Source organism: Corapipo altera, unplaced genomic scaffold, assembly GCF_003945725.1.
Source record: "Corapipo altera isolate COAL_440 unplaced genomic scaffold, ASM394572v1 56, whole genome shotgun sequence".
NCBI lineage: Eukaryota > Metazoa > Chordata > Aves > Passeriformes > Pipridae > Corapipo > Corapipo altera.
The window spans coordinates 3,060,158-3,074,362 of NW_020884896.1; the positions used below are offsets into that span (position 1 = coordinate 3,060,158).

Sequence of the window (14,205 nt, forward strand, 5' to 3'; positions counted from 1 at the left end):
GATGACACTCGAGCATGCCACAGAAACTCCACATTTCAAGAGGAGGTAGCACACATTGGTTAACTGCTTACAGCTTCCTAAGTTTATGAAACAAAATAGAACAAATATACAGTATAAAACAGTATTTACTATGTTACTTTTATGTTGAAATTAAAACCCAGAAGAAAACATTGCCTCAATGAATAAAAGGGGGTAAAGAGCCTTCAAAGTCACTCTATGCATCAGGTAGTGTGCAAACTGTGAAAATGCCAGTCAGAGCTGCTACCAAAACAAACGTCTAAATGACTGTAATAGAAAGGAGAGCACATTAAAATTGAAGTATGTGATACTTGAAAGTTGAAACATTTCTTTTTGAAGCTGAAATGTCTCAAAAGTATCCCCTAGGTACACATAAAACAGTACATGCATTATTCATTTTGTATTACTCTGATTCACAGGAGGATTGCAAGCTACACTCACTGAAATATTGCAAGCAAATTACTTTCCCTAAGACACAGTGAAAATCCCACCCACTGTATTAGAATCAAACACCTTTCTCATGTTATATCCAAAAAAAAAAAAAAAATCCCCAGCATCTTTTTTAGGTCTTCTCTGTCAAATCCCATGTCTTTCCTTCAAGGCTGATGCACTCTAAAATCTGCTTCCTTCCTTTTTAGTACCTCTGTCAGTGATTAAGTTCCCTACTAGTTTGCTATTACTGGCAAAGGTTGAGGTACTGGAAGGGCTTCAGCCAGGCTCCAGGAGATCATTAACTCCTTCATGCACAGCACACAGTTTGTCAGGTGTACAAATAATTCCATAGTAGACAAGAACCAGATGAGGAAGAGATGCATTGCTGAACATACTTTAAACTGAACATCAATTTGAGAATTCTGTCATGGTTATATCAAGGTCTGTGGTGACAGGGATTAGATGTGGGCATTTCAACCACCACCAGAAAATAGCCAGAATGGCTGGCAACAGTTAGATTTTATAACTAGCCATAGCAAGTCCTTCAGTAAGATAAAAACTCATGTGATTACTTGATGCTGATGCAGAGCTATGTTAACGTTTTTTAACAAGTTATTACTTAATAATTTATTACAACCTATAGAAATAGTTTCCTATTTGCAAATCCATTCTGGGCACTATCCTAGAAGCATTATTTAAGAAATATTAATCCTCACAGATTTGTATTAACTCATTTTAGTAGTATAATACATAAAACACAACATGACAAAACTTGTTTAACTGAGTCACTGTAATTTCAGCCTTGTATGTGCAAACACTCTTAACACTTAGTCAAAATCAGACTCATATTTAATTGAATTATGCTAAGGCTCCCTCAGGCAGCCATCAGTATTGAGGAAATTGCAAAGTCTCGGAGCAATGGTTCGGCAACACACAAAGAAAGCTGGAGTACAGGTTATGCTGCTGGCTTTCCAAAAAAACTCCAAGAAAATAAGTACCCATGTGAATGGCATTTGTGAAGGATGCAAAATTATGCACTTCCAATGCACATGGTAGGTTCAAAATCTGGGTCACCAGACACTAAATAAAATCAGCTTGAGGAAGAAATCAATGAAGAGATGACAGGAATAAGAACTGACTTTCCTGAATTTAACTGATGTAAGAGCTTATGCACAAGCATAAGCTGTTCCTATGATGAGAAGGCTAAATTTAGATGAAACACCTATTAAGTACACTATTCTGGATCTCTCAGCAGATAATACCTCTATTTTAAAAGCTTTAATGTATTTTGAAACTTGTTTCCTAAACACTGGGACAATTTCAACCCTTTAGTAATGCTTGTGAAATTGGAGGGAGCTATTTCTGAACCATTTACACAGGTTACTAGCTAGGTTAAAACTTCACTTGGCAGTTGCCCATTTGGAAATCACTGCAAGAACTGAGTCAGAAGGTGATGTATGAACACTTAAAAGATCAAGATAACTTGATTTGCAGACATATTTCATGATGAACTGAATCAGCACTGAACCTAAAGATTTTTTCACAACAGAAAAATGCAGTGCAGATATGATTACCCACAAACAGTTTCGGGCTTAATAAAAAGTTCATAAGTAATATGTTGAAACTTGTAGCAATGCAAGTGAATCCTCACCTTCTAAAATACTTTTGCTGCCAATGACAAATCCGACTGAAATATCAGGCTAGTCTGTGGAAAAATCAGAGCTGCAGTTCTGCTCTGAATGCCAGATTAATCAGTCTACAGTATACACTCTTCTTATGCCCTTTTGACTCTATATAATAGACTAGTGATAAAAAACAATGCTTCTTCATAGTAATATACATCAAATAGACAATTGATTTATCTGACTGTTGCCTTTGAACCTAAACATTTGGAATACCATCAAATCCTGCACCAAGTAACAAAATCTGCAACTGACACTACAAGCAAGACTGTTTTTTCAGGATACACTATTCACAGCAAGCAGGCCATTCTCCTCACTCCCTAACAACCCAGTTACAAAACAGGAGTTCACTATTACAATAAAGATAAACTGGTATATAAATATATGTGCTGGTTTGGGCTGGGATAAAGTTAATTTTCTTCACAGTAGCTAGTATGGGGTTGTGTTTTGGGTTTGTGCTATATTATCAATATAATAATATCACACAGAGATAATACAGAGATGTTTTTATTGCTGAGCAGGCCTTGCACAGAGTCAAGGTCTTTCTGTGCTGCCACGTTCATGAGGAGGCTGGAGGTGCGTGGGAGGTTGAGAGGAGACATGGCCAAGACAGGTGACCCCAACTGACCAAAGGGATATTCCAGACCATATGAGATCATGCTCAGTACATAAAGTGGGGGGAAGAAAGAGGAAGGGGAGGAGTTTGGAGTGATGGTGTTTGTGTTCCCAAGTCACCACTATGTGTGATGGGGCCGTGCTCTCCTGGAGATGGCTGAACCCCTGCCTGCCCATGGGAAGCCGTGAATCAATTCCACGTTTTGCTTGTGTGTGCAGCCTTTGAGTTCCTTGTCAAACTGTCTTTATCTCAGCCCAGTAGTTTTCCAGCTTTTACCGTTCTGATTCTCTCCCCCATCCTGCAGGTGGGAGAGTCAACAAGCGGCTCTGTGGTGCTTGGCTGCTGGCAGAGGTTAAACCACAACAATATACATAAAAGTACACTCTGTGACCTGATGCAAAAAAGACCACAGCTATCACACAAGGAATTTCCAGCTTTTTGGGCTACTTTGTAACTTCAGTTTGAAAGTGAACTAGGAATGAAGCACATTAACTTGAAAACTGAGCAGAACTCGAAGAGAGATCATTAATAAAGACATAGACTACTCATTTTCAAACCAATAGCTTACAACTCTGTAAGAGACTATTATAATGTTTGAAATTGAAATAGGTGATCAAACCATTTAAATTCTGATTTAAAGCACTGGTTGATGATCTCAGAGTCCTCTTATGATTGCTCTGTATTTAAAACAAAACTAAGGTATAGACAAAAACATGAATTGCTGCCTCATACTCCAAAACCAAAAAAATGAAAACACAGAAAAATGTCTTTAGACAATCCTACCTGACAAGTAAGACCACAGGGCAAAAATGAGGGCAACCACAATTTGTCACTGGATAACCACATCACAAATCCCAACAGCCCACAGGTACTCAGAAAATGTATTTCCCTGTCTGCAACTGTGTTAATGCTGTACTATCTTCCCACATTTTGAGAAGTCATTCATACTGCCTGTGTTACTGCTTACTAACTGCAGTGCTAAGGATTCAGAATCACATAGCTAAAGCATGTCTGCTAGTAACAGTAATGTACACTTTCAGTAAAACAAGTTACACTGAGGTTTCAGAGCATTTAGGTGCTTTGCGCACTTGTCTTTGGACAGGCCCCCTCAACGGATACAAAAATATCTCCAAAATCCAAATTATGGACCCCAGCCTGACAGCAGAGTAAAAGCAGCAGAATTAGACTCTCACTCCACATTTCTACCTCTGAATTTTCTTAGAGACTTTGATTAGGAAAGGACAAAATAATCTTGCTTATTCTTCTAATGATGTCTTACTGAAATGTGCCTTTCACCTTCAGCTTTTCTGCAACACAAGGATAGAAGTTCAGGATGAACAGTTATCAGTTAGTTGTAGCACTTCACCCATACTCATTTACGAGTGTCATAACAAATATATATCCAACATCCAAACTGTTTAACTTAAATGAGAAAAAAGTAGCACCATGCAAAAGCGATCACGCTTTGCAGCCGGGTGGCTCGCTGCTGCTTTTACCAGTGCAATGCAGTCCTAGATCAGTGGAAGGTCACTGCAGCAAACTGCAGCATCAGACAGAAATGCATCAACCAAACAGCTCCTGGGGGTATGATTCCCACAGCCAGAGACAATAAGCCAGTGAGATGTCCAGAGGAGGCCCTCTAGTAACTCTGCAAAGAAGTTTCATGGCCAGCACAACTTAGAGCAACCTACAAGATGCTCTAACATCTACCAGGCAACAGCTTGGTGATGACAGATATCAGGAACAGAGAAGCTGCTCAAAAGCATTTTTATGCTGACTTTTTAGGAGTGCTTTCCGAGCTGCAGTTGTGGGTTAAAGCCACAGAGCACATCCCACTTACAGACACATCAACAGACATAGCACCTCCTTATCTACTTCACCTTAGCTACAAAATTGCCATCATCGAGTCCCACATAATTTTTATATTTAATTTTACTTTTGTATTACTGTTCAGTCATCAGACTGTGGGCAGGGAGGTCGTCCTCTGACAGGAGGACAGAACAGTGCAGACTCAGCGATGCAAAGCTCATGAGATGAAGTGTTCAGAGAAAGTCTCCAATATGCTTACACAACACATTGCCAAGCTAGAGTTTAAGAGTTAATTCATTTATTCTTTAAAAAGGCTTTGAAACACATTACCACAAACTCAAAGAGACTCGTAACTATAGTATATCAGGACACCAGCAGAACAACTTCTTCTACTCTGTTGAGCTACACTTTGACCTATTTCAATCAACTGAAAACTAACCATCATATAAGGTCAATTATTTCTTCTGAAAAGAATCTATCTTTTTAGCTTCCCCAGCATATCCAACTGACTATTCAAGAAGTCCAAAGACAATCTTAAAAATTGACTCTTGAAATTCTATTAGTATATATTTATACGGAGTTCAGCGAGGGCCTGAAACTTTTTTTGTTATTAACTTCTTAATTTATCTTTTTTTGAGAGAGAGAATATAGGAATTGCCTTTCTTTCCTTTTGTCTTTTTCCATTTCCTTTAAAAAGATCAAAAATGTGCTGATAATTCTCCCTGGGTTTGCAAAGCCCGAAAGTATGTGACATGAATTACAAGATATTAACATGTTATATAAAAAGGTGAGAGTGATGAGCCTTTAACAGGTGTTGTCACTAATCTCATTTTGTTAGCCATTAAAGCTAAAAAGATGTTGATAAAAGTTTCACAGTCTGATGAAAAAAAATTAATCCTGGCTTGCTATATGCAGTCTGCCTGTTTAATGAATGGCATGCTATACAGTTGTTTAAGTTTCATTTATAATGATTCAGCATGTGTTACCGAATTTAGAGACGCAAGTAAAATACAAGCAATTTTAAATCAATAATTAATTCAGTCAAAATGTAAAAAGAAAATTAACGTCATTAAATCCAATCTCTTCCATTTCATATTTCTTGAGATGTGGAGCAATATTTAGGAGCTAACTTACTCTCCTAAACAGTAAATAATCCCAATTGTACCAACTGTACCTTGATTCCTCCTATAAAGGACTGCATTTCACATTCTTCTATATGGGTAGATCTCAACACTAGAAAATCACCTGCAAGATCAGTCTGTATGTTATTTCTTACCTGTACATTATACACAAAACCATTATATATCAATAAATGCTGCTATTTTTCATATCATGAGAACAAGTGCTGTCATTTTTGTAGCAGGGTAGGAAACAGCACCCTGGCAGGGGCAGCTATGCCAAACTAGCAAACAGAACCCTGCAGAAAAACAAGAGCAGAAATGTGTTTCCATGGAATCTACATACAGCCCACAAAAAATATTACACTTCTTCTATGAAGCATGGATGCACTAGGAAGACATTAAGATCTTGATATGAACAATTAAGGATAAGTCATACCTTGTATATCCCTACACCTCATGCTACTTATCCAAACCGCTCATCTTGAGCCCCTTCTTTTGTTCTGCTATTTAAGTAGGTATGTTGGTACTTTCTTTCATGTGACAATGCTATAAATATTCTCCCAGCATTACAGATCACAGATTACGAAAACATTCCATTTCACATAATGAAATGAATGTAATTTCAGTCATTACATGAGACAACTGGCTTCAATGGCTTCTCTGACGGGAAATCAATGGATCACTTTATGTTGTAGTCTTACACAACTGAATATAATTACTCAACTCATTTCTTTGATTCATATTGTCTAGCAAGTAAAACCTAGATCTCACACAGAAAATAACGCTCCATTTTATGTTCACGCTTCTGTTCACTGAAATAGATCTTGAAATTAGTTGCGGGATTTTAGACTTCTCAGTTTTGCCCAGCAATTCACAAATTGTAACAGACATAGCTGAGCAAATAGCTACAGTTTTGATTTTAAACACACTGCTATTCTTAAGAAGTAGCAGGATATTACTGTGATGTTGACTGGACTTCTTTCAAAACACTCTGCCAGGTGTAACCATTCTTTAGCCTCATTTTTTTAATCTGAAATTGAACACTAGAGTTTAAATTAGACCAACACGCAATCTTTTCCAGAAAAGACTGGGGTCCCTTAAAGTCAGCAATGCAAAATTCCCCTACTGGAAAGCTAGTGAGATAACAAGATATTCAAGACAGATGAGACACAAATAGAAGAAAGGACAGGAACATGCAAAGAAATTAAGAAATTAAATGTCCATATTTATAAAAACTTTGGCACATTTTAAATGCTTAATATGGATAAGAGATTTATATAGTCCCTTCCCCATCCACACTTGTGGGTCCCAAACATGCCGCCTTCTACTGTGTAGCCTGATTCTCTGTATGTCCTTTACACAACGTACTGTGATTAAGCTCCATCATGGAGATGGTAGCAAAACTGCAATTATATTTAATATTTTGTTGCTAAGTTTTTTGTTTTGGTGTGTTTTTTTCCAGACATCAGCCTCAGCCTGCCTGGGTATGTTAACTGAAACATGGCTAAACTGCCTCCAGGGACAACTCAATCTAGTTTCTCTCAGCCTGAGCTCTCAGAGTCTCACAAGTGAAGCTCCTTGTGATGCTCAGTTTCAGCATCTCCACTCTGTACTCCCAATACTTGCTGTGTTTAAGGAACACGAGGGGAGATTAGAGCGCAGTTTGCTCCAAGCTGACCTCCAAGACCAGACTGACCTGACAAGCAGTCCCTGTGTGATGTCTGGACCACCCTACTAGCTGGGCTCTTGGAGGATTGATTAGCCCCAGCCTCGCACAAATGCCCAGACTGCCACCTTCCACACTGCTCTGGAGGGCCCACTGTAGACACACGCAGCCAACCTCAACATCATTTGCTGTGAAGTGCAAAATGATCCATTTCAAATGCAGCATAAATTTCTCTTCCATCAGTTCTCAGCACAGGGTTCCTCATCTGTGTACCCTGCATTCACCCTCTTCCAGCCCTGTCCACACTCTCCGGCAGGCACCATTCCTGCTCCAGGAAAAGCAAGCAGCATCACGCTCACCACTGTGCAGCATGCTGCCACACAAACTGCCTTTTCCAGTTCTCTGCAAACAGGTACTCTGTATCTTCTCAGAGGGAAGAATTCACAGTTCTCTCTCCCCTGTTTGGTAGCATTCATGCTTTTTCACTTCTTTCTGACATCTCTAATCAGGGAATCATCAACACAGCTCCAGGATGAAGATCCCCTTTCCCAGTGTGTCTCCTCCATTACTCATTTCACTCTCTCCAGGCCCTGCGCTTCTCTCCCTATCTCTCTCTCACATTCCCCTCTTAACAGGAAAGGTTATGCAAAACCTTTTTTTCAACATGCAGGCTATGGTATTTGGCAGTATGTGGAACTGGAGGGAGAAGAAAAAAAACCAAACCACTGAAGCCATGGCACATCAGAAACGCTCTAAACACTGTCACATCTCCAGGAGGAAGCTGACCAGGGCAGGATGTTTCAGATCGCATCATTAAAAGCTGCACAGAGGAGCACTGCAATACCCACCCACGACACGGTTTCGGTCCCGTTCCCAGCACCGAGCCAGGGGTACCGGCACACCCCAGGGAGATGCCTCGTGTCCAAGCGCGGGGCAGGAAAGGCCGGCCCTTGGTTACAGCGGGCGCCCCGAGCCTGGCCGAGCCTGGCCACCGCGTCCCGAGGCCGCGCTCCTCGCCCCGTTGCTTCCCCAACACACAATGCCTGGCAGCGGCCAGCCCAGGGCCGGGGCACGGCCGCCGCATACGCTCGGCTCCCCTCCCCTGTCAGCGCCGCGGCCCGGGGTGACAGCCCCGCTCCCTGCCCGCGCCGCACCGGCCCCGTCCCTCCGCCCCGCCGGGCCCGGGGGCAGCGGTCGAGCTCCCGCGGGGCGGCCCCGGGGGCTGCCCGTCCCCTCCGCGCCCGGAACGGTCGCTCCCGCCGGCGGCGCTGCGGGCGGCCCCGCGCCGTCCCTGGGGAGCAGCTGTCAGAGAGCGCGGCCGGGCCGCGGCTCCCCGGGCCGGCGGGCGGGCAGGGCGGGGGAGCTTCGCCTGGCGGCGGCGGCGCCACGACCCTCGCTCCCCGCACCTCAGGGTGGGTCCCACGCAGGCCGTGTCGGTGCTCTCGATCTCCTGCAGGATCCGATCATGCTCGGGGAGACTCTCCGCCATCTTGGATGGGAGGGACCCGGCGGCCGCGCCGCGGCGGGAGGTGCCGGGGAGGGACCTGGGGAGGGAGGAGCGGCCGCGGAGCCGGGAGTTGGGAGTCGCCGGGGAAGGTTCCCCGGTGCGGAGGGGGCGCGGGCAGCGATGAGGACAGAGGGGAAGGGGCTGGTAAGGACGAGCGGGTCGCACCACGCCCGCGCGATTCGTCCCAGCTCACCGGTGCCCCGGCGCCCCTGTCAGGGGAAGGGCTGCGCCGGGAACATCCCGGGAGCCCGGCAAAGCCCCTCCGTCCCCCGGGCATCTCCAAGCGTTGGTGTCCGGCAGAGACCGCGGGCAGCTGTGTCTGCCCGGCGCCACCCGCTCCGACCCGCTCAGCGCCCTGTGACAGACGGGGAACACCCAAAATCCGGCCCCTGTCCCGGCTGTGCTCCGGACGGGCCGCCCGCCCACCCCGGGGCACCGCGCTGCAGGGACGCCTTGGAGGCTTATAGGGTCAAACCTGGCCCTTTCCTCTGGGATAGTTCTGTTTCGTGTCATGGTATGGTCTTGTTTTATTGTTATTATTATTTGTTTGGTTTGGTTTGATTTAAGCGCTCCTGCGCACGCGGGCCGTGCCCGTGCCTGTCCCTGTCCCTGCAGGAGGCGGCTGCCAGGGCCGGCGGCACTGACCCCTGAGCCAGAGGCTCTGCGGGGGTTTCTGCATTCGGGTTATGTCACGGACTTGATTCCTTCCATTCTTTAGGCGATAGAAATTTGGGGGTCGGGGTAAAAATAGAACAGAACAAAACAACCAAAAAAAAAGTGCACCTTTTGGCGCGTTGGCTTGCTACGTTTCGCTAGAAATTGACATATTGTTTCCTAGTGCTTCATTTTTTGAGGAGGATCAGCCTATCTTCTATTTAAATTATATGCTTTGTGGTCTGTGGCCAAAGATGAACTAGTCCTTGGGTTTTGCGTGCTCAGGAGACAGGATACACCTGCTTTCTGGGCAAAGTTATCTGCACACAAGTGGGAAGCCCATGCAAAAAAATAGGCCAGATGTGTAAAACTTCAGGGTGATGTGTAGCTACTTTTTCCAGTGAGGAACTAACAGCAATTCACAACTGTGAATGCATCAAGGTCTACAATAGCATTTGGCATCCTTCCAGTAACTGTAATAAAACTCATCATCTCTCCTGCCCTGGTGCAACTACACCTGTACACAAGTTAGTAAATGGCACTGAAGACTGCATGTCTTGTCTGTACTTGTGGCTTTATCATATTCACTGTTGATTCAGATGAATTTATTGAATAGTCCCTCAACAGGGACTATTCCAAATGTAGACAAGTGCCTACAAAGCGCATGATGCAAAAAGAAATAAGAAAAATCCTACACGCTACCACCACAGGAGTAATTCCTTCAAGAAATCATTCAAATGCAGTAATAATCATCCCACGTTCCTTTTTTTCCCATCACCAAAGTACTGAATGATAGATTGACACATTTTTTCAGGGTAAATTAAATTTTCTTTTTTTAGCCTGATAGTTACTGCAACCTGATGCCTACGGTGCCAGGCAGGCTATTTTTAAAACTCTTCTACAGATACTGACATTATACTTAGACATATAACATCATAATCTTTTCTGTATTACTCTTTTAGGGACAAATATGCAGAGGAAATTTTTTCAGTTACACTTTTACCATGAAACAGTTTTCATAAGCTGCAAATGAAAAAAAAAGTCTTCAGATATTTAGGAATATCAATGGTAAAACCTTAAGTAGTTGTGTCTTTAGTGATTAAAATAAGTTGCATTTCTTAAAAATGTAAGAATAAGAAGGAATTATTTAAAAATTTAGCTGTTAATGTCAAATTAAAACCACTGCTACACTAGATTTCCCCTTGTTTTTATTTTTAAGAGTAATTTCTTTCTGCACAGCAAATCTGCAACCAGTCATCAGTAACAGATTGCTTTGTCCTGGTGAAAGGAAAGAGCTGAGTAGCTGACCTAGGTTTGTATTTTTTCATTTAGGGCCAATCACATTGAAATTAAACTCAACGGTCCTGTAGGCGTCAGGGTCAGGAAAACCAAGTTTCTAATCTTTTGGACTGACTAAAAGAACAGCTATAGAATGAAACATATCCATCATGAAGAGTATAATATTATCAAAAAGAAGCATACCTTAGTGTGGTTCCAAGAGGCAGCTCAAAGGACTGGATCTCAGCAAGGGCATTTTCATATATCTGATCTTTGTTTTCTTCTAGACACAATTCTGACAGATTTGACTTGCTTTTCCTTGCCATAGATTAGCACAAACTAGTCTAACTTTAGGAGAGGACTTTTATTCTGATTATTATAGTTGACTAAGTGACTCTGTAGTCAGCAAAACCAGCATGAAAAAAGAGATCCTGCACTAACCTCGTGACTCCTGAGGACTTTGTGTCCAAGAATGGTGCACAGCTGCTGTTTTCCTGTCTGCTGCTAACATTTGCCTCATAGGCAGTACCCAGGCCTCACACTATCTTTGTTCTATGTGCATCCAATTTCTTTATCTTAACAGGAAATTTTCTGCCAAAATAATATTTTTACATCTCTGAAATAGCTCATCATTAATAAATAATAACCCTGGAATGTGGTAGTTTTGAAAACACAATTTTAAAGTGGCTTCAGACACTAGGCGTCAGTGCTTAATTTCTCTGTTAGGTTTTATGAGATTAAAAGCAGTTTTTAAAAAAATATTGTGTTTTTCCTTTTGCTTGTGTAAAAACCCTGCTTGCACAAGGAATTAGCTGGATTTATGAAACAAGGTTATGGACCTTGTAAAGCAGATAAGAAAAGCAGAGAAACTTCTATGTTTTCCTATTTTTCCTTTGTAGCATTAGTAAACAATATTTATAATAAAAAAATTGCAAAAAATGCTCCGTGATAACTGTGGTTTTTCCGAGTGTGCAATAAAAAAAGCTGTTACTATTGCCTGCATGGAAAAAAAATGGATAAGCAAATGCTGAGAGCAGTGCTGTCAAGTCGTTGTCATTATGATGATGGTAAAGAAAATACACAACCGCCATGAATTACTTTAAAATTTCAGGCAGTTACTTCAAACAGGAGAGTGAAGTTCTAGATCTTTCGATTTAAGCCTTATTAGAAGGCTTATTTAATACTATTTGGAAAACCAAACTTTATACATTTGGCTATTTTAAATATTTCAAGGGTTTTAATCAAAATTTGTTTCCTATTTCAGTACTCCTCCTGAAAAAAATGACAAGAGTCTTGGTCATGGTGCAGTCAACTATTAAATGCAGGAAAACAGAGATTACTCATTTCTGACCAGGGTGATATATTGTTTATTCACCTCTCTGTGTCCAGTGGGGACACTGGGGAGATGAGTTTACGTCAGTAGCAGCAGGAAAGAACTCTAAGGGCTATAATGAGTTAAGGCTACATGCACATCTCCAATGTGTTCCATTGAACAAGCTGTTTTAACGGCCTGTTTATTTTTAACCAAAAGTAAGCAATTGCTCTGCTAGCATTAATAACCAATATATTTCCTGCTTTCACATTCTAAACAGAGTCGTGAGTCATTTTTACATTTTTCACAAGAAATTGGAGCCTGTGATTGAGCCATCCAGCCACTGGATGTCACACAAATGCAGATGAAAGGATATTGTAACTGCTCATTCTTATCTTAACGGTTACCAGACTTGGTATTAATTTAACAATTATCAGGTGACACTGTGAAAGTAAACTGCAAAAATTATTACAGTAAGCTTAAGCTTGTTCACGTTGTAGAAGACAGTACATCTACTGCCACTGTGGCAGGCAGGCCAGGTAAATCAGAGATGCCTTGGACATCTGCACCCAGCCATCACACACCATGGCTTGCAATAAAAATAGAATGACCATTTGTACAAAGAGCTTTTATGACTTTAAAATAGTTCAATACTTACAGGGGCTTTGGGTACAACTACTTCATTCTTTCCCCAAAATTTAAACAGAAACTTGCTTTAGGAAATCAGCCAACCAAAATAAACAGGACTCTGAATCCCTTGTGCAAGTGTTCTTGTTGGTATTACAGCTGCCAGGAAATAAATATGTTTAGTAAGAAAGCAAAACAATGTAAAAAGAAGCAAACAAATATAAAGGTGAATGACCAAGACACAGGCAGGTGTTATACTCTCTTTGTTTGTGGCAGTGGGTGTTGAAGTACCTTGATTCTCTGCACAGGATTAGACCAAAGAGCACCAGGCCCAGCTGCTTGGCTCTCCAGAGTGGTTTACACCCACACTGAACCTGTCTGAGATCATGACATGTAAAAAAGAATCTACCACATAGTGGTGGATCTATGTCTGACCTCAGATCCCTGGGCAGGAGCACATTAACACCTGCCAAAAGCCCTTTCTGCTGCAGATGACCCTGCTTCCTCCCTGTGCTGTCTGTTCAACCTGTGCTCTCCTTCTCCACTTCTGTCTTCTGCTCTTTCCGTTGTCCAAGGAAATAAAGGTTTTTTGCAAAAGGACAAATTCAATACAGTCACATGACATCAGCTTCTGGCAGAACAGTATCTTTACTTCACAACTAAACATAGAGGCTGCAACTAAATAGATTGTCAGCAAAGACAATGCTAAATTTTTTATTTTTTTTTTTTTAAATTTATGGTACTCCCTATGCAGAAAAGGAGAGTAGTAGTTATAATTTTTGAGGTATCACACTTGTAGGAGTTGAGATTTAATCAGATCAAGAAGCCCGAGAAAGTATTAATATCCTAGGCGTCCCTGGTAGAAAAAGGAAAGGTATTTTCTGTGCTGGTTAAGTTCCCGCTATTTCTGTGAAAGAAATATTTAATTGTCTGGTCAGGCAGAAACTTCAGGCCCTGTAAGCTGTAAAGACAGCTGCTGCCATCTCTCCAACCATCCTGAGATTTCCCTTCAAAAAAATAAGCCAAAGCACCTATTTCTTGCTGAAGGTGTAAAAGTGGTTCACAGCTCTGTATAGAATAAGAGGGGAAATTGAGGCAAATAACAAGATTGTGAAGCAGGAAGCAGAGGCTTATCTAGAGCAAAACCACTTTCACCACGTCCTTTTTCCCTTTCATCCCATAATACTTACTCTTCCCCAACCCTAATGGGATACCAGAGGGCCAAGAACTGCTGGTTTAAATCTTGCCTGCCTGTGCTAATACTTTAAAAACACATTTTACCCACGTGATCATTACATAAAATGTAGCATGTGCTGTAGTATAGAATCCCTACTGGGTATGCAATTCCAGTGTAGATTACTTTTTTTTTTTTAATTGCCAATACAAGATTAGAAGCATCAAGTTTTTTTAATTTTCTTTCCCAGTTGGATTGGAATCCATTTTGAATGATTCATGGAAAAGAGGGAAGGGGGAAAATGTCCAC

The 14,205-nt window shown here is 41.8% G+C and overlaps 1 protein-coding gene across 10 annotated transcripts in view; it reads right to left on the reverse strand.

Moving 5' to 3' along the window:
- EXOC6 (exocyst complex component 6) overlaps window positions 1–11,230 on the reverse strand; it is an 88,616-nt gene extending 77,386 nt beyond the window's left edge. For 4 of the 10 annotated variants that reach the window (XM_027647763.1, XM_027647762.1, XM_027647765.1 and 1 more), the window contains exon 1: window positions 8,751–8,881. In XM_027647763.1, coding sequence (XP_027503564.1) covers window positions 8,751–8,833 — 83 coding nt within the window. In that variant the 5' untranslated portion in view covers window positions 8,834–8,881. Of the gene's footprint in view, window positions 1–8,750; window positions 8,882–10,987 lie in introns of those variants that run through there. The other 6 variants (XM_027647759.1, XM_027647756.1, XM_027647757.1 and 3 more) reach the window with 4 other exon arrangements.
- Window positions 11,231–14,205: the final 2,975 nt, after the last annotated feature.